Source organism: Scomber japonicus, chromosome 19 (assembly GCF_027409825.1).
Source record: "Scomber japonicus isolate fScoJap1 chromosome 19, fScoJap1.pri, whole genome shotgun sequence".
In the NCBI taxonomy this organism is placed as follows: domain Eukaryota; kingdom Metazoa; phylum Chordata; class Actinopteri; order Scombriformes; family Scombridae; genus Scomber; species Scomber japonicus.
The window spans coordinates 13,079,799-13,106,520 of NC_070596.1; the positions used below are offsets into that span (position 1 = coordinate 13,079,799).

Consider the following 26,722-nt stretch of genomic DNA (forward strand, 5'->3'; position numbering starts at 1 on the left):
AATACAGTATGGTTAGAGACAGTAAATGTTTCATACAGATACAGCTTTTATAAGAGATTATGTACAACTTTCCTACCAAAGACCCATTATAGAGCCCGGTATTCTGTACACAATACAGCCGAGAGTTCACATTTTTCAAATTACTCATAGATAAAAAAAATTGTGGCTCCAGGTATTAAAAGTCAATAAACAATGACATTATTGAACTAAATGGAACTTCACATTTAAATGTTAAGAATAAAACATGAACTAGTTCTTCACTCTTGTGTGACACTCAAACAATGTATCCACCATTTTACAGTGGCAACAGTAACAAAGAAAGCACATGTTGATAGTGTTACTTTCACTGCCAGAGGGGAGAGACAAAAGTACCCCACTCCACCTAAGTTATATCACAATAAATAACTATACTGTCTATTTGTGAGTGTAAAGATAGCACCATTTCGGAAGTTCATTTAGTGTAATGTTAGGGATCATTTCAGTTAGTTTTCTGTTAAAATTTGGTGTAATTTCAATAAATTAACAAGCCAAAAATCTAAAGTTGCTGAACAGACGTATCTGGATTTTTAGCCATGCTACGAGATGTTTTGAGATAAGGTTATCAGTCAGTCAGTCAGTCCACCAATTTGGTCCAGACTTAAATATGTCATCTAGCCAGTGTTGTGCCTGAACGCGTTCAATGAACGATCATTCATGAATTCGTTCATATTTTGGGCGAATGTGAACGTACTGTATTTCTGTCTGATGAACGTTATTGTGAACATGTTCATTCTGGCGTTTGTGAATCATATGATTACTTCATACAAATTTGAAATCTGATGCATAGTTTCAGTGTTAAAACTGATAAAAGTAATTGCTGTCTGTGGGTCTATATGGGCTGTGGCAAAAATTTTGAAAAATAATAGCTTGCAGCAACATATTGATAGTAAAAAAGAACTATGAACTAGTTCAATTTTGGAACTGTGAACTTTGTTCAACATTTTGAATTATGAAATGTGAACTGAACTAGTTCATTTTAAAATTTGTGAACTGAACTTTGAACTAGTTCATGTAGAAAGTGAACTTTCCCAACACTGCATCCAGCTTCATGCCGGTCAAATTTTACTAAAACTTTTGTTTATGACAAAACAGCTGCCAAACTAATGACATCAGCCTCAGCTATACTTTGATCTAATAATCAAATGTTAGCAGAAAAATATGCAAAACTAAGATGGTGAACAAACCTGTTAAACAACAATAAAGTTAGAATGCCATTTAACTTAAAACACCGCTCTGCTAAAGTATGGCTTTGCAGAGCTGCTCAAATGGCTGTCTGGTGTCGAGAGACAAAGATGGTTCAATATAAAATATGAACAAGTGGCTGACATGAGGTATGCAATCCTTCCTTGGGGGAGAAATGTAAGCATTTGTGCAGAGGCACCATCTACTAAAATTGAGGAAATATAAATTACTTAGAATTGTGTGCAAAACAAATGGTAGACTTTGAACCAAGAGTGAACTCAATACACAAGAGGTCTCATTTCCATCAGCAGAATGAGGTGAGAGTGTGGAAGGAAGATTAAGTGAACTGGCAGAGACTTGGGCCAAGTTTTCCGGTCAAAGGATTGCCAAAGAAATGGCATGTGATGTTATTTGATGCTGGAGAGTGTGTAGGCATACCTCCCAGTAGGAACAGATCAAAGAGAAAATTGAGCAGAAAATGAATAGAGATGTGGCACTTGTGAAGTTGAACAAAAGCAAAACAATTAATCTCTATATGGCTAAACCTCTCAGATGTTGAAATCAGCAGCAATAAGGACAAATGCAAACATATACAGTATAATAGAAATTATTCATGTTGTATCAAAGGGAACTCAAGGACTGATGCAGTAACATAAGGCCATTATGAGTTATGTATGACATGCAAGGTACCTGATGAAAAGACTACATTAGTTTTTATACTACTAACATTTAAAATCAAACAGATCATAAGCAATCTGCTCAGGACAAGCTGAGAACCATGTCACTTTTTAGTTTGGTCTATGAAAAATATGTTTCCCATCTTTGAGCAAAATGTCTACTAAGTTTCATTGATAACCTCACAAAATGAACCTGACAAGCAACATACCGTATATTTTATATTTTATATATATATATAAAGTCTTGAGCCTGCTCTACAATATAATATCTTTTTATAACAACTACCAGATCCTGAGCAGTTCCCTCAACGACCTCCATATTGAATCCCATATGCAAAAAGTGCAATGGATTGCAAAATAGGAGGCACCTTCTTTTCCTAAAATAAGTCACATTCATTTTTCCTGTAAACAGCATTGCGTTACTCACAGTTTCTCTATGGCTTAGATTCCTAGTTAAATCATAAGCACAGTACAAACAATTAACATCAAAAATATCCTGTTCTTTGATATTTTAAAAAGAAATCAAAGGTACTGTGTAAATTAAGGTTTCGAGGTGGGTGCATTTTGGCAAGAAATATCCAATCACCAAGCTTAAAATTCTGTGAGTGAAAGCTAAAGATATGAAATGATATGATATGAAAAAAAACTGAACACATTATGCAGCTGAAATCAATTCACTTTTTCTACAGTTATATATTTTGAATTTGCTTCTGCTCTGATTCCCACTATTGACTGGCTTCTGCTTTATAGCAATGGTGGCCAAAGTTCATGGATGTTATAGTATTTTGAACTGTCCATCATTTTTGCAAGGCAGCATTTTGGAAAGCAGGATTTCTCACATTTCAATTTACATTAATATTGAAGTTATGGTTTACATTTTTGTTTTATTTTGTTTAAAAAAGAACGTTAAGAACTAGTTGCACCTCCCACTTTGCAGCTCCATGCACAAAACTTGAAAAAAAAGTAATTCTGGTTTGGATATTGTACGGGATTAAAGTCACATCTGTGTATCTGTATCTTTTCAACATGGCAGAAGTCACGTGTTGTCTGGGCAAATGAAATAAAAAATACACTTGTTCCTTGTTAAATAAAACTAAACTGATTTAGATATTCACACAGAAAAGACTGTGAGAATGTGCATGATAGGGAAACAGAGAAACATAGAAGGGGTTAATGCCCCTATTTCCTGGAAATCCATCTATTAGGGGGGACTTTAAACCCCTGGACGTATCATCACTTCAAAGCACAGTGGTGGGAGTATGTGTGTGTGCTTGCATGTGTTGTGTGTCTGTGTGACAGTGTGTGTGTGTGCGTCCCCTGGTGAGAGCTCAGTACAAGGGACACGACTTGGAATATCTCTCCTTCGTAATCTCCCCTTCTGAACGTGCAAGCGCTTAAGCCTGGATAACGTAGCCATGATTATGGATGATTACGGATAAGTGGGTCGGGCGGACGGAGGGTGGGTGGTGTGTGTCTGTGTGGGCGGGAGGTTGCTGGGCAGAGGTGGCTCCTGGTGTGCACCTCCAGCATTAGGCAACACTGATACAATCAACTGGTCCTTATCAGGTAAAACGAGAAAGTGCCATGTGGGAAATTTCATTGACTACAAAGCAAATAAAGCTAGAGGCACTTCAACAGCACTTGAACTTATTCACAGCTATTGTTTAAATTTCCTAATGCCTTGATCAAAGCAATTTGGATAGAAAAACTGGTGTTCACTCAGAATGGAAATGAGAACTCCTGGATTAGGAATTCGATTCATTTTTGGTTGTTTTTGATATGGTTTAGTGTGTTTGTTTGTTTTGATAAATAAAGATCATAAATAAAGGTCATAATTGACCACATACTTGTATTAAGATCATCATATGAAAACGAGACATTACACAAAGGAAACTGAAACTATATATTTGAGATTTCACAGAGAGGACAGAAGAGAGTCTAAATTACGAGGATAATAAATCTGAAAATAATTCGGAGCCCATTCTTTTCTTTCTTTGTTCCTTTCTTTCTTTTGATAGTGTAATTATGACAAAGTCATGATTCGCTATCTGATTCCTTTTTGAATAAATTACAGTAATGAATGATGACAATTAAATGTTTTTTTAACTGTAGTCAAATGTTCCATAAACCAAGTTGAGCTGCATTAATTACAACCACTTTGATTTCTGCAGAATCGTAAGTAAGCTGAGCAAACAGGAAGCCTCCATTATTCATCCTTTACAGTATTTTTTTAGCATTGCTGTGCCCCATTATCAGCTTCAGTGCATCCTAGAGAAAAGAAAACAGAGCCATACAGCATTTATGGCTGACCAAATGTAACTAAAACCCAGAGACTGGGGATTAAAACTGTTTCTAGCTATTTTTAATGGTGTTCTCTGCAGTATCAATAAAATATTCTGCAGTTGTTGGAGTCTTCAAGTGTCTGTGGAGGTGGTCAGTCTCTAGAATATTTTTTGTCAGAAGAAAAGGAATCTACAAAAAGCAGAGAAGGCATGAATTTTTAAAAAAACATTTTGTCTAATGCTTTTGTTTTTTTTTAGATACACAGGCATACTCTTTTCACTCGACATACAAAGGCAGGTATACAACATGAAAACTGATGCAGCAATACTTTCATTTACACAGACAAAAACAAGATTTTCTGCACTTGATTTATAGTCTATGCACCACTGAATCCAGGGCCTCAAATGATTGTTTTTCCTATTAAAAACCAAACATTCATTTCAATTGCTCTTCGAAGCAAATTTAACATTGGAGACAATTTTCATGACACCAAATCGCTTCTGTTATGGTGGCATCGGGGATTATTAAAATCTGAAGAGACAAAGGCAATAAGATGTGATATAAGATTAAATATGGTTTCAAAGGGGACTGCTGAAGACACTCATACAAACCTTTATCACTGCACAAATGTGCTACACATGCAGTGGACTGACCTCTTTGCAGTGACTGTGACCTTCTTCTGGCAAACAACAGAGACAGTGTTGGGAGTCGCTCCTCTGCCAGGCTCCACCACAATGTCCCACAGCGCTGAGTCACTGGGCCGTGCTGCACTGAAGGACAGGCCCGTTTTCACTGTTGCCCTGCAGCAAATACATACACACAGTCCAGTCAATACCAAAGCATGGATTATTAGTGTGCTCACAAAATATCAAAAAAAGCAAAAGACTGAAGAAAGCTTCATGTACTCGGTATTTGTTTCTGAGTGCTTATACTGAAGCTTTTATTACCAACAAATGTTTAATGTAACAAGCTCATTTGTGCTGTAGAATAAACTGTCTGGTGTGATAATACTCTTAGTCTAACACTAAGCACAAATATTGTGACCATGAGTGTCTTTGTGTCAGCACAGTATGAGTAATTCAAGCATTTTGTAACAGATGTCATATCTTTGTTTCTGTTGTCTGTATGTTCAGACATATACAGGAGTTGCGTGGGAGAGCACTGAGGATGTCATGTATTTGTTTTTTTCTGTGGACACGTTATGTTTGTGTTCCTTTGCGCTTATAGCCGATCACATTGTGCCTAACGAGGTGAGTAACCAACAGACTGATGTTTCGCAGACTGCCGGCAGATTGAGAATTAGCAGGGGTATTTAATTCCCATTAGTCCTGTGGAGCACTGGGAATCAGTTAATCAGATGTCTGATTCAGACACACACACATCACTCTGCTAGGAGAGTGCTTATTATAAATACTGTGAATGGACCAGACAGTCCCACAGGTCCAACGGCTACCAGAGGTTTTTAAAGCAGATGTCCTCCGTTGTTGCATAACAAGAATTTCCACGCATCATTGGACAGGGTCATAAAGCAGTTATTTGAGTCAGAAAAGTGGTGCAAGGGACATTAAATGCTTCTGATCCGTGTTTAAAATGCAAGGATCCACTAATCTGCACTCATGCAGACACCTAGCTATGGGGTGGGAGCCACGTTTGTTTCCAAAACGGGCCAATTTCCTTGTGGCAAGGATTCAGTGAGGTGCTGGAAATGCTCCAGAGGGAATTTAGCCCATGCTTACTCAAAAGCATCACCCAGCTCCTGCAGATTTTTCATCAGGATATTCATGCTGAGAATAATTTGAAAAACATCAACATCAATAAAGTGTTCTATTGGGTTTGCAAACTGTGAATGCCACCCCTATAAAAATTGCAACACGCTAGAAGCATCCATGTGACAATGAATGCTTATTTTCCAAGAAAACAGAAGGTAAACACAGTAAAAAATACTGTTAAACCATTATTGCTTATCTCATCTGTTGATACTTGGACTGATCCACACATGTTATCACACCTAAGATCCATGTTTCTGCCATCAGCATATCAAGACAGAAGATAAGGATTTATCTTTCTAACATTGGTCTGTTGCACCTTCAGTCTAGCCATTAAATGGTCTGATAGTGTGCACTGAGATGTAGTCAGAAATGAACATTAAAACTGACATAAGGAAAGATGCACCCACATAATCTGTTCATGCTTGAATACAGGGCAGCAACAGCAACCAGACTAATCAAATCAATAGCCACTGAGACAGGGTCAAGGTCAGATGGACATAGACATGTTTGACCAACAAAATACAGTATATGCAAGCATACAGTTTAAGTGGATGCACAATTTTACGAATACTGGATGAAGACTGGATATTTGTTTTGAAATCAATTTCTATGCAAAATTTCCTGTTTTTTTTAAGGTTTAAAACACATGCAAATATTAAATCAAATACATCAAGCAGTAAGTTCAAGATACCTAATGAAAACATTGTTTTGTTTTCTTAAACTGATAAATATTGAATTTTAGATTATTATTGTAATCAAAACGTGATGCAAATGACCACATTATTATTTTTAAATTCAGAACAATTGCAATGTTCAATAAACATGATTTCAGAGCCTCAAAAGTATTTTCTGCATATCAATGTTTAGCGAAATCAATTTTCTTGCTCCTTGTCCAATGACAACAGCACCTGAAGAACCACTCCAGCTGCCTCCTGCTGAGTGTGGAGGAGCTGTAACTCAATGCCAGGATCTTCTTGGATCACTGATTTCTTGCCCACAAGCAGACATGTACCACCCCGCAGAGAAACCTCATTTCGGCCACTTCTCCCTTCGCTCTTTGTCTTTGTCAATCACGACTGAGAGTTCACGACCACAGGTGGGGAAGAGAATGGATATCGACCTGTAAACTGAACAACACTTCACCACTGTTTTACCAAACTCAGTCAATCTCCTTGTTTAAAGACATACTGTGCAGGATTTGTCAATTGCTGTGAAACACAACATTCAAAGTTGGCTTCTCCTTCCAGGCTTAACAACACCAGAAGCTTGCTGTGGTCCTTTCTGCTCTGCTTATGTGTGTGCATATGTAGCTCAGCTCCACCCTCGGTCAAAGAGACACAGACAGAGAGCATTCTCTTCCCACTAGCTCTGTTCAGCTGTTTGAAGCACTCAAAGTGCATTTGTCGAGATTATTATGTCGCCAAAATGTGAAATCTCAGCATTTAGCTGCAGCATGCACCACTGTTAATAGCATTTAGGGGAAACACTAAAGCACAGTTGCTACTTTTTTATTGAGTGCAGACCTAACATCCTGCGCTGCTATTAGCTGGTGGTTTGGTACCCATTGCCCAAAGGTATATGTGCAGAAACGTCCCAAACACAGCAACAATAAGAAGAAAATAAGAAAATACAGGTAGAGGGCAGGGTCTCTGCAGATACATATGCTGTAATGCGTTTTTTGTTGGTTATAAGTGATGATGATTGAGAGAGATTATTTTTGTTTGGTCCACATATTGTTTTGTTTTCTGTTTTTCTACATAAATTTAGCTCATAAAATGTTTGATACATAATTTGATGAAGGGTTCCTCATTCTATCAAATGAACATTTTGAAAATAAACTTTTAATGAATGTGTATACATGCAGCTTGAGTGCTTAACAGGTATGTACAAAGGCCCTTCAAAGCACATATTCAAACCACATGTATGCACACAGATATACATGGTTAATCCTGGCAGTCAGCCCAGATCATTTCTACCGCAAAGGGTTAACCTCGTGATTCATTTTCAATCAGGGCCACAGATTATCTGGCCTAACCCTGCTAGAGTGGACTCAATCTTGGGTCAAAGAGTGAAGTAGAGCAGGGATTTTTCCCAGGGGGAATCAATCACTTTGCCAAGCTCCTCAGAGCTAGCCTTCACTTGGACTTAACCATTGGACTCAGTCCCCTCTTCTTGTCCAATCTCATTCTGGATGTGGCAGTGGGTCAGAAATACATGGACTGAAATCACTGACCTTACCGGAGGAACTTCAGTGGCATGGTCAGTGAGTGTGAGTCAGAATTTCAGGTGGAGAGGCTGTAATTCCTTCCAAATAGTCAAAACAACAGCAGATGTAGTGTAGAGTAGGTGCAATGTGTAGGATTTAGTGGCATCTATCGATAAGGTTGCCACAAAACGCCCATGAAACTCATAAAAAACATGGCCCTGTCTAGACGATGTGTTTTGTTTGTCTGTTCTGGGTCACTGTTGAAACATGGCGGTGCAACGTGGTGGACTCCCTATGTAGACGTGGGGTCATTCTAAGCTAACAAAAAAACAACAACTCTTATTTCCAGGTGATTATACAGAAATGAAAACATACTTATGATATTTATATACTTATGTACTTATGAATATTATACAGTATTGCATTTCTGCTAAGTCTGCATTCTGCTAGAAGCCACACAATTCTACACACTGCACCTTTAAAAAGGTTGGCGTCTCTTTACAAAATCTAATTCATGTAATTTTTTAAAAAAAGCCAAGCTTACATTCAGGTCAGGTCTGAGTTACATTCAGGTCAGGTCTGATATTTGAGAGGAACACTGGGATTGACTAATACAGCCACATGTTTAACTATATGTTCTGGATTAATTCACATATCTTAACATTTCTCTCCACTTGCCTGCATCCCCCCACAGATTACTACTGGTATGTTTGCAGCATGATATCACTAAATCACGGGATTAGTGAGAAATTTGTGTTGTGTTTCTAACAAAAAACATTACGCTGAGTAAAACACAACTCTTGCTGCGATGGTTTTACACTCGAGTGATCTGAAGCATTCTAATAAAAAAACAATTTTACTCCATTCAGTGAAGTGCATCAAAAGGCAGCGAGTAGAAACTTTGAAAACAGATTGAACTGTGTGTTTCGGTGTGACAACGCTGCTTTTATATTAAGTTCACTTTCACCCAAAGGAGTCAGGAAGATGTTGGTTATTTGTTTTCTTGCTCCATTAAATAGATGCATTATTTATGAAGTCAAATACCCTGAGAAGCTTGCTCAAATGTTAGTGGAATGTTGAGATATGAAAACCGGTGAATCATTTGCCAATTATTTCCCTGCTTATGGAAGAGTGCTCTCCATAACTCCCCCACTAACTGAGAAGTTGAAGTAGACAGGATATATAACATGTCAGCAATTTATGAAGCCTGCGAGTCTGGCAGACAACACAAGTCATGTTGGCGCTCAAGCATTTCACTGCGTGGCCTTGATGTCAAGCCCCATCAGTATTCAAGTGCCTTAAGTAACCATTTAAATGCATGGAGCTTATCCTTCATGAAGATGCTCAAGTATGCTGTACATCATGATGCATCCACTTGGTTTTCAGTCTCTTTTTCTCCTTCACGTGTTTCAGTGACGATTAAATTTTATGTGACTCCTCCTAAACTCTTGTTCTTTGCAAACTCAGCAACATAGTTGAATAATTATAATGTTATCTGAGAATGATACATTAAGCTTAACATTTTGCTTTATTTAGTTATCTAGGGCCAAAATGTGAGGTTGGCATACTTACAGAATGTGGTTAAACTGGTTCAGTGTAATATTAGTTTCTTTACTACCAAAAGTTTTCAATTAATATTACTACTATGCATACAAATTAGACGATTAAATACCCTTACAAGAGATCCACTACAGAAAATGTGTGTATACAAATGTTAAAAATGTAAAATATTAAGTGAGAATGCACCAGAGTTGAAGGCTGGAGAATTGTACTTGAAAACTGATTTACATTGGTTTTGACACCTTGAAGGCTTGACCTCAGTCTTCAGACTTGAGACTTGAGACTCTACTTTAAATCTGCACAGACATATGTGAAGTGTGACCCAAAAAACTAAAGCAAGCTCTGCAATGTGCCTACACTATCAAAAAAAAAGTATTAACTTTTAAATTAGAGGACAGGTCAGTATCCGATTCAAGAAAATGTGTTAACATTTTTTAGCTTTGAAAGGTAAATATATGCTGTATGTATAGAAGAGAGTGAAGATTGCTCACCTAATTGTGAAATTCTCCAGGGTGGATGTACTAGCCAGGAAGACATAGAAAGTTGCCACATCTGTAGTCTTCAGGGGCTTGGAAGAAGTCTGGATCACCACGGCACCTCCCAGCCTCAGCCGCAGGAAAGTGGGGTTTCCTGGTGGGGTTCTGAGCAGATTGACACTTCCTATCCGCCTCATTGGTGTCCCTGAGCCCTGAGGACCTCCTCTTCCAACACCTACTCGCTGTAGGCTATCCTGCGGCGTACACTGGCCTGTCTGTACCCTCCGACTCTGGAAGTAGACTTCCACAAGGTTCCCTGGAAGCCCCTTTACTCCTTCGGTTCGTCCTGTTTCCCTGCTAGAACTGCCAGATCGGCTGGCTGAACTGAACCAGGCTGGCTCTGGCTTCAGCTGCGCCACACAGAATCCACCTGGAGACACAAGGCATGCCCCACGGACTTCCCTCGTCTCCCAGAAGGCATAAGCTGTCACACAGTGAGCTCCATCCTTCAACTTTCCTGCACCGCTTCTCCTCTCATTATCTTCTCCAGACCCCATACTTTCTTCCCCAACAGTGATGTTACTTTCTGTGGGCATGTGAAAGAGGATCTTGACAACAGGGGACGAGGAACGAACCTGGCGCACCAAAATGACTGGCAGGATCCTACGCCCGCTGGTTAGCAGGTCTGGAGGAATGGGTGCATCTACAGTCAGGGGGCCATATGAAGCGATGACAGTTGGCTGGAGGAGCCCAGAGCCTGGATCAGTAATGAGAAAAGTCTGAGTCTGTGCTTTCAGGCTGGAGTTGCCTGATGGCTCTGAACTGTCCTGCCGCAAAAACACATGGTCCACATTGAGGACCTGGAAGTTGATAGTGGGATAAACAGGGGTGGAAGATGTCCCAGTGTCCTCAGTAACCTGCTGGCTTTCAGCCACTGGGAGACATCAAGAAAGAGAGATTAGTGCACAAATGACATTGCACTGCTGCTTAAAGTCAACATTTAAGTGTAGGTGTCAAATCTATTTTAATTATAAGCACACTAAGTACACCACTTACAAAATCAATCAGTTACTGTAACTGAGAACGTAGAGGAGAATGGAAGGAGGATGAAGGGTTGAAAAGGAGAGGAGTCAAGGTGGGTGAAGGATCAAGTGGGGATCAAAATTCCGATCAGGGCAGATGGGTCATCTCAAAGAAACCAAGGGCGGTGAGACTCAAGGAAAAGGTAATGACTTGATGATGCAGCAAATACGGCTCATTTCCCCACATAGCTCCTGCATTAAAAAGGAGGAGAGTGAAGGGAAATAAAAAAGTTGTTTGTGCTGGAGAAATGTAAGAAGTGAGACAAACAAGAGAGAGAGAGAGGTGTAAGGCACAACTAGACAGGTCAGAACAGGAAATTGAATGAGTTCAAGGTGTCTTTCTTTTGGTTTTAATGGTGTGCTTGTTTCCTAAAGCTGTATGAGGTGTTGGAATTATCTGCCCTTTGCACGTCAGAATTAACTTAGTAGAAGTAAGAAGTAATACTGCAACTGCACCTGTATCATATTTCAATTTTCAGGGCCATCATAACTGCTGTTCAATAACAAACTTGAACTGAGGTACATGCTCAGTGCCTTTTCAATCAACGGTAAACCAAGGCTGTTCCTTTCTCTAAAAGTTGGGGACAGTTGACATGACCCTTGGCCAAATTTTAAAAGCAAAACAATGCTCCCTGTATTAATTCATTTCAAGATATCACCAAGAGAAGATTTAGCAGCCAATGCAGTTTTGAATGATGGAAAAAAATAACACATGGTGTAATTTCTATTGCCTATAATGCAACCAGATGGTATCAATTATGGCAAATCCACAGGTCTCTGATGAGATGTTCAGCCAAATGAAACTCCTGCCACATGGTCATCACTGCTGAATGGCTCTATCTTCACTGTAGTTATTATTTCTAGCACTAAAACACAGTGCTGTTCAGTGCCCCAGACGTTTCAGTTATGTTTGTCCTTTAACAGTGCTATAAAATGTTATTTCAATGAGATCTGCTAAAGGGAATGGCAAATGAGTAATTAAAAAAGGTGATAACTTCAGTGGGATGACTGTTTGTCCCAACAGGATGCGGAATGTGACAGCTCCTATTTCCTCCTAACAAAGACTTTTTAATTTGCCACCCTTAATGTTAAAGTGCTTCAAAATGTATGTGTTAGCTAGTTTGACTTACCCTACCTCATAAAAATAAAGGCAAACATCGGGCAAAGCAGAGCCCCACCTAAAGGTTTTAGAAGCAACATATAGTTTTTTTTCTAATTTCCAAACCATACTATGTTACTATAGCTACATGTAAATCCATTTTCTTTCTGAAATCAAAGAGTACACATCGCTCCATGATATATGCACTTTATGCTAGGCAAACCACACATAAAATCAAACATAATACAAAGTGATTCTGGTCAACCATCAATGTTTTATTCCCTATTTACTTTAGATCATGACAGAAATGATCAGGCACCATCAATTTTGTTAGTTTGTCTACTGTATGAGCAGACTTGTGAAAACCAATAATTCATTTCTATTACTATTATTGGTGAACAGACAGGCCAATGATCAAATATGTATATTTTTGGTATAATTAAGGCCTAAGTCTTCAGTTTTTAAATGATTACTGGCTTTTAGCCATAAAGAAGAAATCATAGTCGAAACACAATAATCAAGGGACTAGACTCCAAACCCTAGAGCAAGTTGTATACAGTAATATGAAGGAAAAAATTATTCTTTGGCAGATGTTTGTGATCTCTAGTTTGAGTGCCTTTTAATTTATTTCATCATCAGTAATCCTATCCAGCTATCATAACAGGAATGTCTGATTTTTTTATTTATTTTTTTATCAAAACAGAGGATGATTGTTGACTGTTATAAAGTGTCCATGTGTTAAAGCTGCCTATGCTGGCTTAAAGTCGTTAATCCAACTCGTTAAAACGTATCCTCACACAAACTGTCCCCTATCACATGGCAACAATCAGAGCAACAAAATCAATACATTTTGGCAACAAATGAATAATAGAATGAACGAAGAGGAGGAACATTATCTTTAGTGTAGCCAAAACAAGCCTGCAGCAACGTTTGTAACCATAGGGAAAGGACATACATGTAGTTGATGATATGATGGTTATGAGTTATGAGTTATTGGTAATGCTTACAATCTCTTTTTTTTTGTAAGCACAGTTCTGTGAGACAAACATTAAAACATAGAAGTACCTGCTGTGCCAAAATTATTTTGTATAAATAATTTCTTCAGGATTTAAGCTTGAAGATTAACTTTATTGTCCCACAGAGTTGGAAATTTGTCTTGGGCTCTTCACTCCTGCTGAAGCCATAAAAAAAGATCAGCATATTCCCATCTTTGTTGCAGCCTCTGATCCGAAGCTCAAAATGAGTCCACCAACAGATGGGACTGCTGATATACACTGGTGCACTTCAATGAACTTTTTATTTATTGATCAAATATTAATTTAATGATTCCTGGCTGCATTCCCTGACATATTGTAACATTAGAAGGAAAATGAACATTATGAAATATTAAAATGTTACTTCAAACTTCAAAATGTGACACAACAGGCGGCACATCTGTGACTGGACTGAAAGATAAGGCTGACATGCATATTCATGACTCCCAAGCAGAGAGGGTATCAAAGACTGAACTCTATCACTTAGGCACGCTTTAAGAACACAGCTGCACGGCTCACGGCTGAGTCCTGCACTTGCAGAAATACAGCAGTCACACAGACAGTATACGAATGATGAAAATGCAGACACTGATATCATACACAGATATGAGCCCAGGCAATCTCAGAAAGTAGTCCTTTGCATGATATTGGTATCACCGAGAGACAGACGGCTTGCTGGGACTTCATAGATTCCAATGCAGTTATCTTTAAACAACCAGGGAGACAGCTGTGCAACCTCAGCTTTAGGCCTCTTTAATCCCACAGATGAAGCTCCCTGATGCACAGCAATGCACACTGGAGAGCATTTAGTCACTTTCATTTAGACAGAGGAACAACAAAATGGACAGGGGGCAGGGGTGGGAACCATATAAAATCCTCAAAAACAGAAAAATACAACATTACCCAAGCACGAGTAATAAGGTTTTCAGAAAAATGGCTCCATAATCCCCTATGTCACCATTTTCTAAACGGATTCTATTTTTAAGGCTTTCAGGGTGTACACAACCAAGTTTTTCATAGGGTCAACTTAAAGTTTGGGCTTCTGAAAGACAAAGGAAAAAGAGGCCTGGTGTACTCCTGTATGTATGAAATCCAAAGTGGATACCAGAATCATGATTTAGCCTACATATACAATGTGTGTGTGTGTGTGTTTTTATAATTAGAGCATAAACTACTGCAATATACTTATGTTCGTTATTATTTACTTCATAAAAACAGCTGAAGCCTTAGAGCTACTTCCAGTCTGATTATCTTCCTATATGTAAAGGTTTCCATCCTTAATGACGCTGCTCTTCGGTTCAACTGATAAATAAATAAACACAGAAGCTGTTTAACACTGGACAGAAATCTCACCTTTGGCAACAGCTGTAAGAACAGACGCTGCGACAACTGGGAACAATGCACGGAGGGGAAAGTTGAGCATCATTTCAGTAAAGTTGCAGGATCTGGCCATCCACAGCGCGCACGTACCGAGGTGTAAGCTTTGGTTACTGTCTGCGCAGGGATGAAAGAAAACGCTGAAAACAAATCATTACATTGTCTGGTGTCCCGGTGGAGTTACTTCCTCTGACTGGAGAGGAACAAGTGGAATAAAAAAAGAATTTAAAAAAACAACCTTATCCACATAAAGCTTTGTCTTGTTGCATCTGGAATGTTTTTTTAAAATGTAGTTTCTCTAAGTGATGAGAGAGATGTTTTCCTCCGGTGGCACGGCTCTGGCTGGCACGGTAGCACAGCAACAGGCACATCTATTCCCATGATAGGAATCAGTAAACATGTGCGGTCTGTCAGATTAACGAGACCCACGTGGGTAATCGCCGGTAGGGGGAGAGCTGTGGGCAAATTAAATGCACATGAGGTCAAGGGGATCTCCACGAGTCATTTTAATGCTGATTTAACACATTAAGGATGTGATTCTGAGATAGTGAGTGAATTATTATGCATTATTTATAGCTACACCTTTCTAGGTGTAAATAATAATTTAAAATACAAACATATCAAAAAGGTATGTAGTTTTACTATGTTTGGCCAATATAGCTGCATCCAGAGGACATTTGCATTATTCCTCACATTACTTAAACCAGTTTTTCAGGGGGAAAAAAGTTCATGACAGGTTTTGCCAGCTGCTTATTCTCAGTCCACAGCATCACATGGGATGCATAGGCTGGAGCAGATGGATGCAGTCACTAGCTAAAGCCTTGTGGTTTCACAGGAACTATACATTTGGCAGCACAGCATAAAGGATCAGCACTCGTGCAAATTCTACTTTTGTCTTGTGTGAGTGATAAAAATGTTTATTGAGTATTTAAGGCTATTGCCTCACAAATGTGCCCACATAGATGTACGGTTGGTCTGCTTAGAGTCAAATAAAGTCAAATATATGGGTTTTTTTCTGTGCTACTGCAGGGCTTCGGGCCACGTTTAATTTCTTAACACTCTGGGTAATTATATATTTTTTCTCTTTTTATGTGTATCACTTCATCTGCCTTGACCTAAAATTCCATACACTCATTATAATGAGGTACACTGAGCACCAGTGTGAGTTCAAAGCTTGAATTGGAATAGCATGGTGTCTTGTTGCAGTGTGCCCTACAACCAAGGAGACGATAATATGCATGAGTTTTGCGGGGGTGGGGGTTATGCAGTTTAAGCACTGTGGCATTCATCCAAACTGGTTCTGCACGGAGACATCGGACTAAGTGCTGACATCAGATTTACGGTAAAGAACACCTAGTGGTTTAATGAGTTTGGTCAGACTTGTCCTCACTTGTCCTCACTTCTCCACTCTTCAACATCCCCCTACAGAACATGTCTGCCAACTAGACCCACTGTGCCCGGTGCTTCAGTGCCTGTTTTATTACAAGGTGGCACCAGTGCCAAGGTGACAGCATTATGCATGCAGGCATCACTGGTGAATAAACAGTTTCTCTCTTGACAGCAAAGGCTGATTAAAATAAATATGTGCCTTAGAGAGACATTTCGGAATCTCTAAATGCCAATAAAACTTTGAAGAACTAATGGAGTTTGTATTGTCTCAGGAGAGTAACCTGATTTTACTGTCTAGTGTTTACAGTGCAGGGTTATTACATGCATTGCATTTTAAAGTCACTGAGCTTTAATTTGAGCTGCTTGCCTGTGTTTTTGGCTGGATGCGATTATTAAAGTTGACAGTGGCAGAGGCCACCGACTATTGAGTCTGGGAATGCCTCCAGATCTCAGTTGTTGTTACAGACCTGCTGCTGTGCTGCTAGTCAGAGCAGAGATGACAGAGAGGTGGTCGTAGTTACCATGTGTGATTCCGACAATAAAGCTGCTACTAAGTGGCTCAAAGGATTTTTTTAGGTTTGATGTATAGCAACATGGGTCAAGACTGTTGAAGCTGTTGAAATATTTAAAAATAAAAAGATACATTGACTACTGGTTGCATATGAAGCTTTGGCAGGAATTCAGGAAATAGATTATTTACTGTTCATCTGTGGTTTAGTCAGTCCACCGCTTCCACCACTTTGGTCTGAAATTAAGTATCACAACAAATGTTTGATCGACTGCCATGAAATCTAGTACAGATGTTCTACTCAGGATACTTTGTCATGGTCTTATTTATGAACAAATACTTGCAAAACTGATAAAAATTCACATCAGGTTACACAATACTTTGTGCTTTGTGCTAATTAGCAAATGTTAGCATAATATGCTAAGATGGTGAACACTGTAATCACATGCTACAACGTCAATATGTTAGCATTGTCATCGTAAGCATGTTAGCAAGCTGACATTACAACCCAGTCTCAAAATGATTCAAGCTGGAAATGGAAATTACAAAAGCATTATACAACAAATGAAAACAGCAATAAGAGAAAATGTTCTATGTACTGCAAAAAAAAAAATCACATATTAATTATGTTCAGAGGGAAATGACTTCCAAAAACCAATGGCGCTATTAAAAATAACAAATGAAAGAAATCCAATAGGCACAAGAGGCATCCATACAGTATGAAGCAATTCTCCCATAGCTTCCTCCTTTTAGTTTGCTAATGATCATGATCAAATTAGTATTTCATTCACTCACATGTTCAGTCAGATTCCACTGACAGATCATTTCCATAATGGTACAAACCAGGAGAGGTTACACCAGAGATCACCTGTGGGACTTTTAACCTGCATGTTGACATCCAGATGAACTATGACTGGTTTGTGACCCTTCAGTGCACACAATGGTCAATGTATGATTAGTAGATCCACTGACCTTTACTGTAATCCAGCTCAGAGATGGATTTTGATCTAAACCATTGTTCCATCGTAATAATTTCTGAATGCCTCTTATTTTTGTCCATCAGCCAAATGGTGATCAAATTAACTCCACCAAACCAGAAACATAAGGATTAGATCACTTTCATCCTGTAGGTGCTGCATGTGATTGGCAGGGTATCATTCAGTATGAACAGAAATGATAATAACTGTATTGGTTCAAAACCAGTATTCATGAAGTCATGGCAAACTGCTTCTTTACTCTCCACTCTGATCTCCGGGGATTGCTGGAGTCTAGTCTCAAAACATAAAACTGCCGTTACACCTGTGTAATAACACTTCGCATTGCAGCCAGCCAGGAGGCAGCTGGCCAGCAAGCCAGCTAGTCTTTTTGACACTTGTGGTGCTAAAGCTCTGAAGGCACTCAAGCCCAGTTATGCCCTGTGGACATCTCCCACTCCAAGCAGTTTCGGCAAAGCATGAATCACCAAGGTAAGGCCTGTGCTTTGGCTTCTTCCCCTTTGCTGACATCAGCCAACATTCCTCCACTGATGATGAATGAATGCTCCTCTTGGAGCGTGGCTGCCATAAACATCAGTTTCTCCCCCCTGCGGTACACCTTGAATGAGTTACCAGCCAGGTGGTATATCTTCCCACCGACAGGCTGCCTTCAGAGCGCCTTGATGGACAGGTAAGAGGCTTGCCTCCAACTGCCCACTGGGAACTAATGTTGGAGTGGATGGATGGTCACGCAGGTGTGCTATTCAGTGTGATCTAGCTTTTTCACTGAGAATTTCTCTTATCTGAGCTGAGAAAGAAAATTATGTAAAATTTGCTGTACACAGCTCCAGGTCATATCACAGCATCAGGTTTCATTTTATCACCAGTTTCCATGTATGTTTCAAAGTAGAGTGTGTCTCATGAATGTCATTTCAAGCATGGAAAGGGATTATTTTTTATTTTATGTATGCAAGACTAGAGGCAAAGTGAGCAATTCCCCCATGGGAGATCCTCAGGGGGGCAGAAGGCTGCAGGTTCACTGTGTGACAATTAGTTTGTGGTAATTTGATTAATTGTAGATTTGTTTGGTAATTAAATATGCAACACTAAACTGCAATTTAAACTGAAATGATAGAGGCCTTCAGGCAATTCTTGCATGTTTGCATAAACTTGAGGAACCCTGAGTCAAAATTTTAATAAATGTATTAATTCAGTTCTGTTATAAAACAAACTTGAAATTCATGTGAGATTTCCTTAGAATTCCTCTTGCATGTGATATTATGTTAAACACCTGTTTTCCCATGTCAAGTCAAGATAGCCCCAAATTACAAAGTGGCCTCAAAGGGCTTTATAATCTGAAAAGCATAAACTACACCCTCTCTCTCTCAGAAAAATAACAACAACATATGAACATATCACCCCAAAACATGTTTACTGCATGAACTTATTTCAGTTTTCAGTCAGAGACTTCAAAAGAAATTTCCAACTCACTGGGCGACAAAAGCTCTCTCGCTATATCAAAGTCAAGTTAAAATATTTTACCTGGGAGATCCCAGCTGCGATACCGGGGGCAGGGGGGTCAAATGGACATTAAGTGTTTAACTGGTGCTATGAGGTTTTGTGAAATATTCAGAAAGGCCAGCGGAAGATGGATGTCTCCTTATGCCCCCCTCTGGTGGCGTGGCATGCAGGACGAAAGCAAGTGATAGAGAGGTTACAACTGGCAAGAATTTTAAACATCCACTGGCCCTCAGGCACTTCAGAGACTTACAGCTCAATATAGATCTGTTGGATAGAGAGAAAAAATAAAGACAGGAGCAAGCAGAAGAGGAGAGGTAGTGGTGGATGAGGAGGCGAAGTGGGAAGGGAGGGGGGGTGCATGGGAAGGACAGGGGAAACAGAGAGCATAGGGCAAATATATTAGAAGCAACAAAACAAAGATTTGTTGATTTACAAATTCAATCTCCTCTCCTTCTCACTTCCCTGAGAACAGAATGGGTACTTCAGCCCTCTGAACCTTGCTGAAACACTGCAGTATTTTCTTACTGTGCTCTTCAATCTCACAGGTTCCTTTTATTGTTTGTTTGTTTTTTTGGTTGGTTGAACATTTACATTCAAGCAAATACTCAAAACAAATACGCATATCGAAGGAAGAATGAAAAAGAGAATGAGGACGAGACTAAAGGATCTTTTTCTCAAATTCAGCACTTTGGACTTTTTATGGTTTCTTTCTTTTTATTTAAGGTCACTGTCTCAACATTAACACATTTTCCATCAGACAATTGCATACATACGAGACCTGGGTTTGTTACTGCAAATATAATTTCCATGATTGCTAAACTCTTCTCCTACTGTCCTCTGCCCAACTGAAAATCACTGCTGCCCTCCTGAGGATTGTGGTGTAACAGCATGAAAGCAGTATTTGAGTCATATGGGAAAAGATTGTTAAAAATTGTCTGATGTTTTGATGATGATTTATTGTATGTATTTTTAATTAACAATAATGAACACTGGCATTAAATCTGGTTGCCTTTCATTTTGAGGTTGCAGAAGAATTTGCTTCTTTTTTTAAGGATATATTGAAAAAATAGGAAGAAAATATGCTTGCACTATTAACAAGGATGGTCCATTTGTTTTGAATTATAAATATGTACTCCGGAAAATACTTTTATACCTTTTCAGTCGTTAACAATTATCTAGGCAAAGTAACTGCTTTGTGTTGTTTATATTTGAGTGACATATCCCACAGATTATTACAAAAAGAGTACATTACTATGTTACTATGTTAATATGTTACTATGTTACAGGTTAGATATCTTATTTAAAGTGTTATTTTTTAGCTGTAATTTACTGATTTATAGTTTACATATCTGTTGCATTTTTCTTATTGCAGACTAATGAAATAATATAAATGAATGGTGTACAAGCAGCAAATATATCTTGAATGTCAAGCTTTGAGATCCAAAGTGAATTCTGTTTGTGGGTCTTTGTGGGTCAGAGTAAAATAAGACTCATCTTTTCAGAAAGACTGTGAAGTCATGGATGAGAATCAGTGCAGTCAGTAAAAACCTCAGGCATCTGTTAGACTTCAGATCTCATTTAGAAGCACTTCACTTATTTCTTGTTGCTGCTGCACTGAAACAACTGCATCTGTCTGATACCTTGTTAATTGGAAATCACATTAAATGAATGTACTAAGTAGCCTTTGTGGAGGAGGTAGCAGTTGTTTGATCCATGTTCAGATTACACATTTAGAATAAACTCTCACTGAGTGTATCATATACTGTAACACTGAGATCTCACAGAAAATACATTTGTCTGCTCCCAGATGGACACAGTCTCCATGGACAAACCTTCTTACAATTCCCATATGCAGTGATAGTCTTTTTAAGTCCATCTGTTCATTCATTTGAGAAGAAGAAAAGCATGTTGCTCTGCAGATGGCTGCCATAAAAATGATCCTGAATTAGTGTTTTGTTTTTTGGCCACATTAATGATGGTGTATATTAGTCCTTAAACACAAACCCAGTTTATATCAATACATTACTAATATCCTCTGCTACAGTAAATAACCGCCTTCCTTATTAAATTTTGACAGTAGTATAGAGGTTTTTAATATGTGTGATAATGAAAGATACCCATGTGCAGGATATCAATCCATCAGCCCAGGATATGAGAATTTAATCAACTTTCTCTGTTTTACAGCCAGACTTGATGATGTTGCTTCAAATATTTTCATAATAATGTGAGACTGTGTTGATCCGTATAAGGAATATGCTTTTTTCTCTTTAGTTGAAGCCCTTCGGAGAGGAGAGGTGTATTGAATCAGTAAGAACACTGATTCAATAACTGTATGATATATGACACATAAATGACAGCTGAAGTCAGTTGAAGGATGGTCTCTTTAGCTAACTGTGATTTGTCTCCAGAGTGCAGACTTATAACATCAGGTATATTTCATATATCTTTCTGGATTCTAATAAAAACTATTCTATTTTTGATTTGCCCAGAGACACTCAGATTACACATAACAACACACACAAATGAATGTAAACCATGATTTTTCTAAAAAATATCAAATTTAATTTGGTTATAAAAGTTGTACTTTTTCACATGCACACCCACACATAATTAATCACCATAAATACTGTCCAATGATTCTCTTTTTTTTGTTGTTTTTTTTTGTTTTTTTAAACTTTGATTCACAAAGCAAGCACATACGGTGGACTAATACATCTGATTTTCAAAAGGACACTATGGAGAATGCTTGCAGTATTTTTTTTCTTTTTTTCACAGGGAGAGGAAATCTCAGTGCACTAAAAAAAAGGCTGTCGTAAAATCAAGTAGAAACATTTATAAATATCTACAAATGGATCAAAGTACAAAAGAGCTACAGCGTTTTAGAGACACTACACCCATTCACAAGTGTATGATTTGGTATTGGGACACCATATTATTTAAACTTAGACTGAGTGAGAAACTAAGCATAAACAGCTTTGGAACAAAATAACATAAACCTATTGCCAGCCAAACCTTTCCTACATTCCATTTTGGCAAACCCGTTTCTGTCATTGCATTTAGTCAATGACAGTAATAAATAACGAGAAGGAGAACCCTGTTTCTTTTACGTCAAACACACAGTTAATGCAGATCTGACTCATCTTTCAAGTGCAACTTGACATAAAGGACAACTGGAGATTCATAGGATAGAATGGACATTTAAAAGCAAACGTAGAGAAAAATGTTTGAACTTATTAAAGCTATGAGACTTATTATCCCCTCCACTTTCATTGACCTCTGGAGGACATTTGGTCACCACTACAGCACACATAATGTTGGTACAGAATGCAGGCCTTTCCTCTTTGTAATCCAAGTGCTATAAAAAATTAAAATCCACTTTAAAAAATGATTCCTATAATCTTGTACAATAAGTAGTTGTGTTTGAACCATTCTGTAAATACATTTGAGTGATGTGCTATGAATATGTTGAAACAGAAAATGTTCACTCTGAATGTCTTTGAAGTGAAAACATATTGAATAGAAAGAATACAAGACTGGGAAAGAGAATCATGGAGTAACGTTTTATATTTTAAATTATAATAATAAATGAAATATTTCAGTGTGACAGCTTTTCCAGTTTACCTGGATATTTCCACTGCCAAAAAACTTTTCAAGTGTTGAATTACAAATTGTGGCTGCAGAAGAATTGTGTTGAAGTGAAACAGAATAAATTAAATCAAATGTGGAAAAATTCACAGTGAAATGCTGAATTTCAATTCCACTAATCACACAGATTGAGATGTTGCTTTGCAGTATCTCTACTGACACATTATTTGGAGCTTTTGCACCAACAATGAATTAGAGACAGTTTTAACAGAGTCAATATGACAAACTGCAGGACATTAAGTAGCTTCTGTTGATTTGATCCCATTTTCTGTTGCAAATCTCTCAGCTGCATTATGCAAATACTGTAGGTTTGTTAGTTTTTGCAGGCTGATTAAACATATATAAATATCATAATCAGATGAATGAGTCAACAAATCAAATGGAAATGGGCATTACTGATTAGAGTCTGACTCAGGCTCTGAGTACAGTTGCTTATTTAATAAACTGTTTAACTCTCTAAGATCATAAGAATAAAGTAAAAATCTGTTGTACAAGACTCTCTTTTAAATGTATTAACTGTGTAATTGTGTGGTATAGTATAATAGTATAGTATACTATATACTATTGTATAGTATATAATATGTGGTGTACCGTAAGTCATGTACTGTAGAGCGCTGTACATAAAAAACAAAGTACTCAAGTAAAATATGTTAGTAATTTTTTCCACAGACTTTAGGTAGATGCAACAGAGCCGGAGAACAATGCACAGCTTGCAGTGGTGATTTATAGTTTCTCTGAGGCTTTGACATGGTCCTCTGTAATACCATGAGACAACAAAACTAAACAATGCACAGGCAATGGAGGTAGCAGCACATCACTAGATCACAGGACCAATAACTACATGGCCTCTCCTTCAGAAAAAAAAAAGAAACATAAGTGAAGAAGAAACATGAGAGGTGCAAAACAAGAATGCATCACACACTGTCTTACACACACACACACACACACACACACACACACACACACACACACACACACACACACACACACACACACACAGGCACACAAAGCAGGTCTTTTTTTTACCAATCATCAGACAAAACACCCACCTTTGTGCAATAGGAAGACAGACACAAAATTTTGTCTTGAACTAGGCGTTTCATGACAGCTTGACAGCGAGGACAACAAACATTTCTGTTCTTTAGTTGATTTCCCAAAATGACAAAGCACTAGCGACCCGTCATATATAAATAAAAAGTTTAAAAACCTGGTGTAAATCAACCTTGTAATCAAACGAGGAATGTCACGCTCATATTGTTTTCATAAAGGCCACTGAGACAGGTAAGCTTGCCTGCTGTTACTGACATTAATGCCCTGTTGCCAATCTCTAACTCTTTTTATGAATATCTTTGCTGAAAGTGTCTTTTCTCCCCACATATGCTACCACCTCTCGATGATATTGCACTGAATAAAGCCTTTGTGTTAGCAGCCAGCATTACTTCACAGAATGCCTCAATAACAGTGTAGTCTATTTAAGATTTCCTTGGAGGAGTATGGTCTCCTTATTTCCTTGTAATGACATCAGTACTCAACAAAAATTGATGTTTTTTTTTGTTTTTGTTTAGTTTTTTGCTGAGAAAAGCCTGTTTGGAAACTTGTATGTAACCATATGCTTTGTTTTCACAGCTACCCTGCTTGAAATAAATGTACCAGTAAGTATTCTTTGACTAATGATGAACAAAAGAGGAAAAATACATGTCATGAAAATCCTAGTTTTTTTGTTTTGTTTTGTTTTTTTTCTTTTTTTAATCATCCCTTGATTTAAATACATCACAGTAATATATTTTTGTGTCTGCAGGTGACTTCTCTCTTGATTTTGGCACTGCACTGTACATAATTTAGTTGATTTGTATCACTGAACATGAATAATTGTATCACGAGTTATATTCAAATAGGCTCACGCAGTCCGGGAGCCAAAGCTCACATCCTCTCTGTCGTGTGTTGTTGGATCAGAGTTGATTGTGTGGATGCAATATACAGAGCCCAACATGTACGCTTTTTTCTTTGCTGTTTGCTGTTTGGGTTTATTTCACAGGGGAGAGTCTCTTCAGCAGTTTTTTCCCCTTGGAGAGCAGTCCTTTCTTCTTCTTATTTGCTAGATCTTGAGGGTCCCGGGGGTCCAGTGGGACGTGGTGGCCCCTCGAAGGGCTGAGGGGCCTCATGGTGCCTGGGAGAAGGGGCCGTACGATCGGGGACGGTGCTCGGACGGGCGTGGCGTCATTGTCGACAGTGTCGGTGGTTTCTGTGGTGACCTGAGGAGAAGAAGTGATGGGGAGGTGTGGAGGCATGGGGCAGCGTATTATAAGAGAAGCAACACTTTGACATGGCAGACTAGGCCTGTCTGTCTGTCTGTCCACCTGTCTGTCTGTCTGTCTGTCCACCTGACTGTCTTTCATCAAGCATTGAGCTCTTTTTACACAAAAAACATGTTTGATTGTACCTAAACTGACTGTCCTGTGATATGAAGTGTAGGAAAATGTTAATTTTATGCATTTGTGAAGTGGTATGTATATAATTAAAATATTTTTGAATATGATCTTGAGCAAGGAGGTTGTTTTCAGACCTGTTTGCTGGGTTGTTTTTTAGTTAGCAGGAAACCTCAAATGGTTTTGTTTTCTGTTTTTTATCATCTTGATTAAATTTAGTTGAATTTAGTTATGTCATGGGCATGAGTCAAGGAATAACTGGAACTTTAAAGTGTGTATTTTGATGCAGATCTGGATTCATGCATTCAGATTTTAACTTCTTTAACATATTTTAATACTAAAAGAAGTTGGAACTCAGAAGAAACTAAAGGATGATGCAGCCTGAGCAAAGATGTGCACCCTCTAAACAAATCTGAGTGTCCTAATCTAATCAATTGTGCAATTAAGTGCAGTGTAATGAGGCATCATTGAGGAACATAATTTGTGTTAAACTCTGCAATTAAATAGCAGAGTGGTAGTGGGAACTGTTTGACAGTGAGAACTATTTTTTTAAGCATGAGCCATAACAGCCCAGGCTCCACAGTTTATTCAATACATAACTACCTGATCAAATCCATTAATATTCTCTACATACTGTATTAAAGATAATGATGCACAGCAAAGCAGACTATGTTTCCATCATCTAAATGTTGGCTATATGTATTGTGGCTGTTAATCTCTATTCAATTTACAGTAGTTTTTACACACACACACACACACACACACACACACACACACACACACATTGAGACAGATTGTAAATATGTAGAAGAAACACTGAGGAGGAAGCCATCAAATGTTGAGCACGACATTAGCACACCACAAAGCTGGAGAAGTCCACCATTAGTAGGCCATGAGGGAACATAAAGTACAATCATATACAGTACAACACCCAGGGACACAACTGTAGATACCAGGCTTCTCGTCTAATGCCTCAGCTGGATACACAGTTACGTGTTTGTACACTTTCAGCAAAAGATGGTTTGTATGGTTTAAAGTTAACATGAGTCTAGTTATCTCAGGCTCTGGTCCAAATTGTCAGTTTATTATCACAGCTTTGATATATCCTAGAAATTAACATTTAATATTTTAAAATATACAAACATAGCATTACAAAAACACCTTACTCAACGTGCTTCAGTATTGCTAAGTGGCGTTCAAACGGCCCCTTTTTGCTGTGACCACAAGCTGTGTGCATTAGAGCCGCAAGTTTGGTATCTCAAGTTGCAGACTTACTGTACAAGGCAGACAGAGCCATTTATGGTGTGAAATGAACAATCTTCTTCTGTTTGTTTGTTTTGTTTTGCCAAGCGGGTGAGGAAAAACAAAAAAAGAAATCAGATGTGGCAGCATCGTCACCGTCGGTTAAAGAAAAATAAAACCCACACTACTATGACAACTGAAAAAGACCACCACCACCACCACCACCACCACCA

The 26,722-nt window shown here is 38.4% G+C and overlaps 2 protein-coding genes across 2 annotated transcripts in view; both read right to left on the minus strand.

Moving 5' to 3' along the window:
• si:dkey-1d7.3 (transmembrane protein 132D) overlaps window positions 1-14,860 on the minus strand; it is a 30,132-nt gene extending 15,272 nt beyond the window's left edge. Inside the window, exons 1-4 of the mRNA XM_053339452.1 lie at window positions 14,761-14,860; window positions 10,765-11,126; window positions 10,208-10,725; window positions 4,835-4,981 (exon numbers count right to left, since the gene is read on the minus strand). Coding sequence (XP_053195427.1) covers window positions 4,835-4,981; window positions 10,208-10,725; window positions 10,765-11,126; window positions 14,761-14,860 — 1,127 coding nt within the window. The remainder of the gene's footprint in view (window positions 1-4,834; window positions 4,982-10,207; window positions 10,726-10,764; window positions 11,127-14,760) is intronic.
• A 9,985-nt stretch (window positions 14,861-24,845) lies between these two features.
• The window catches only part of rimbp2a (RIMS binding protein 2a), a 63,848-nt gene continuing 61,971 nt past the window's right edge, over window positions 24,846-26,722 (minus strand). The window contains 1 exon segment of the mRNA XM_053339463.1: window positions 24,846-25,073. Within this exon segment, the coding sequence (XP_053195438.1) occupies window positions 24,846-25,073 (228 nt within the window).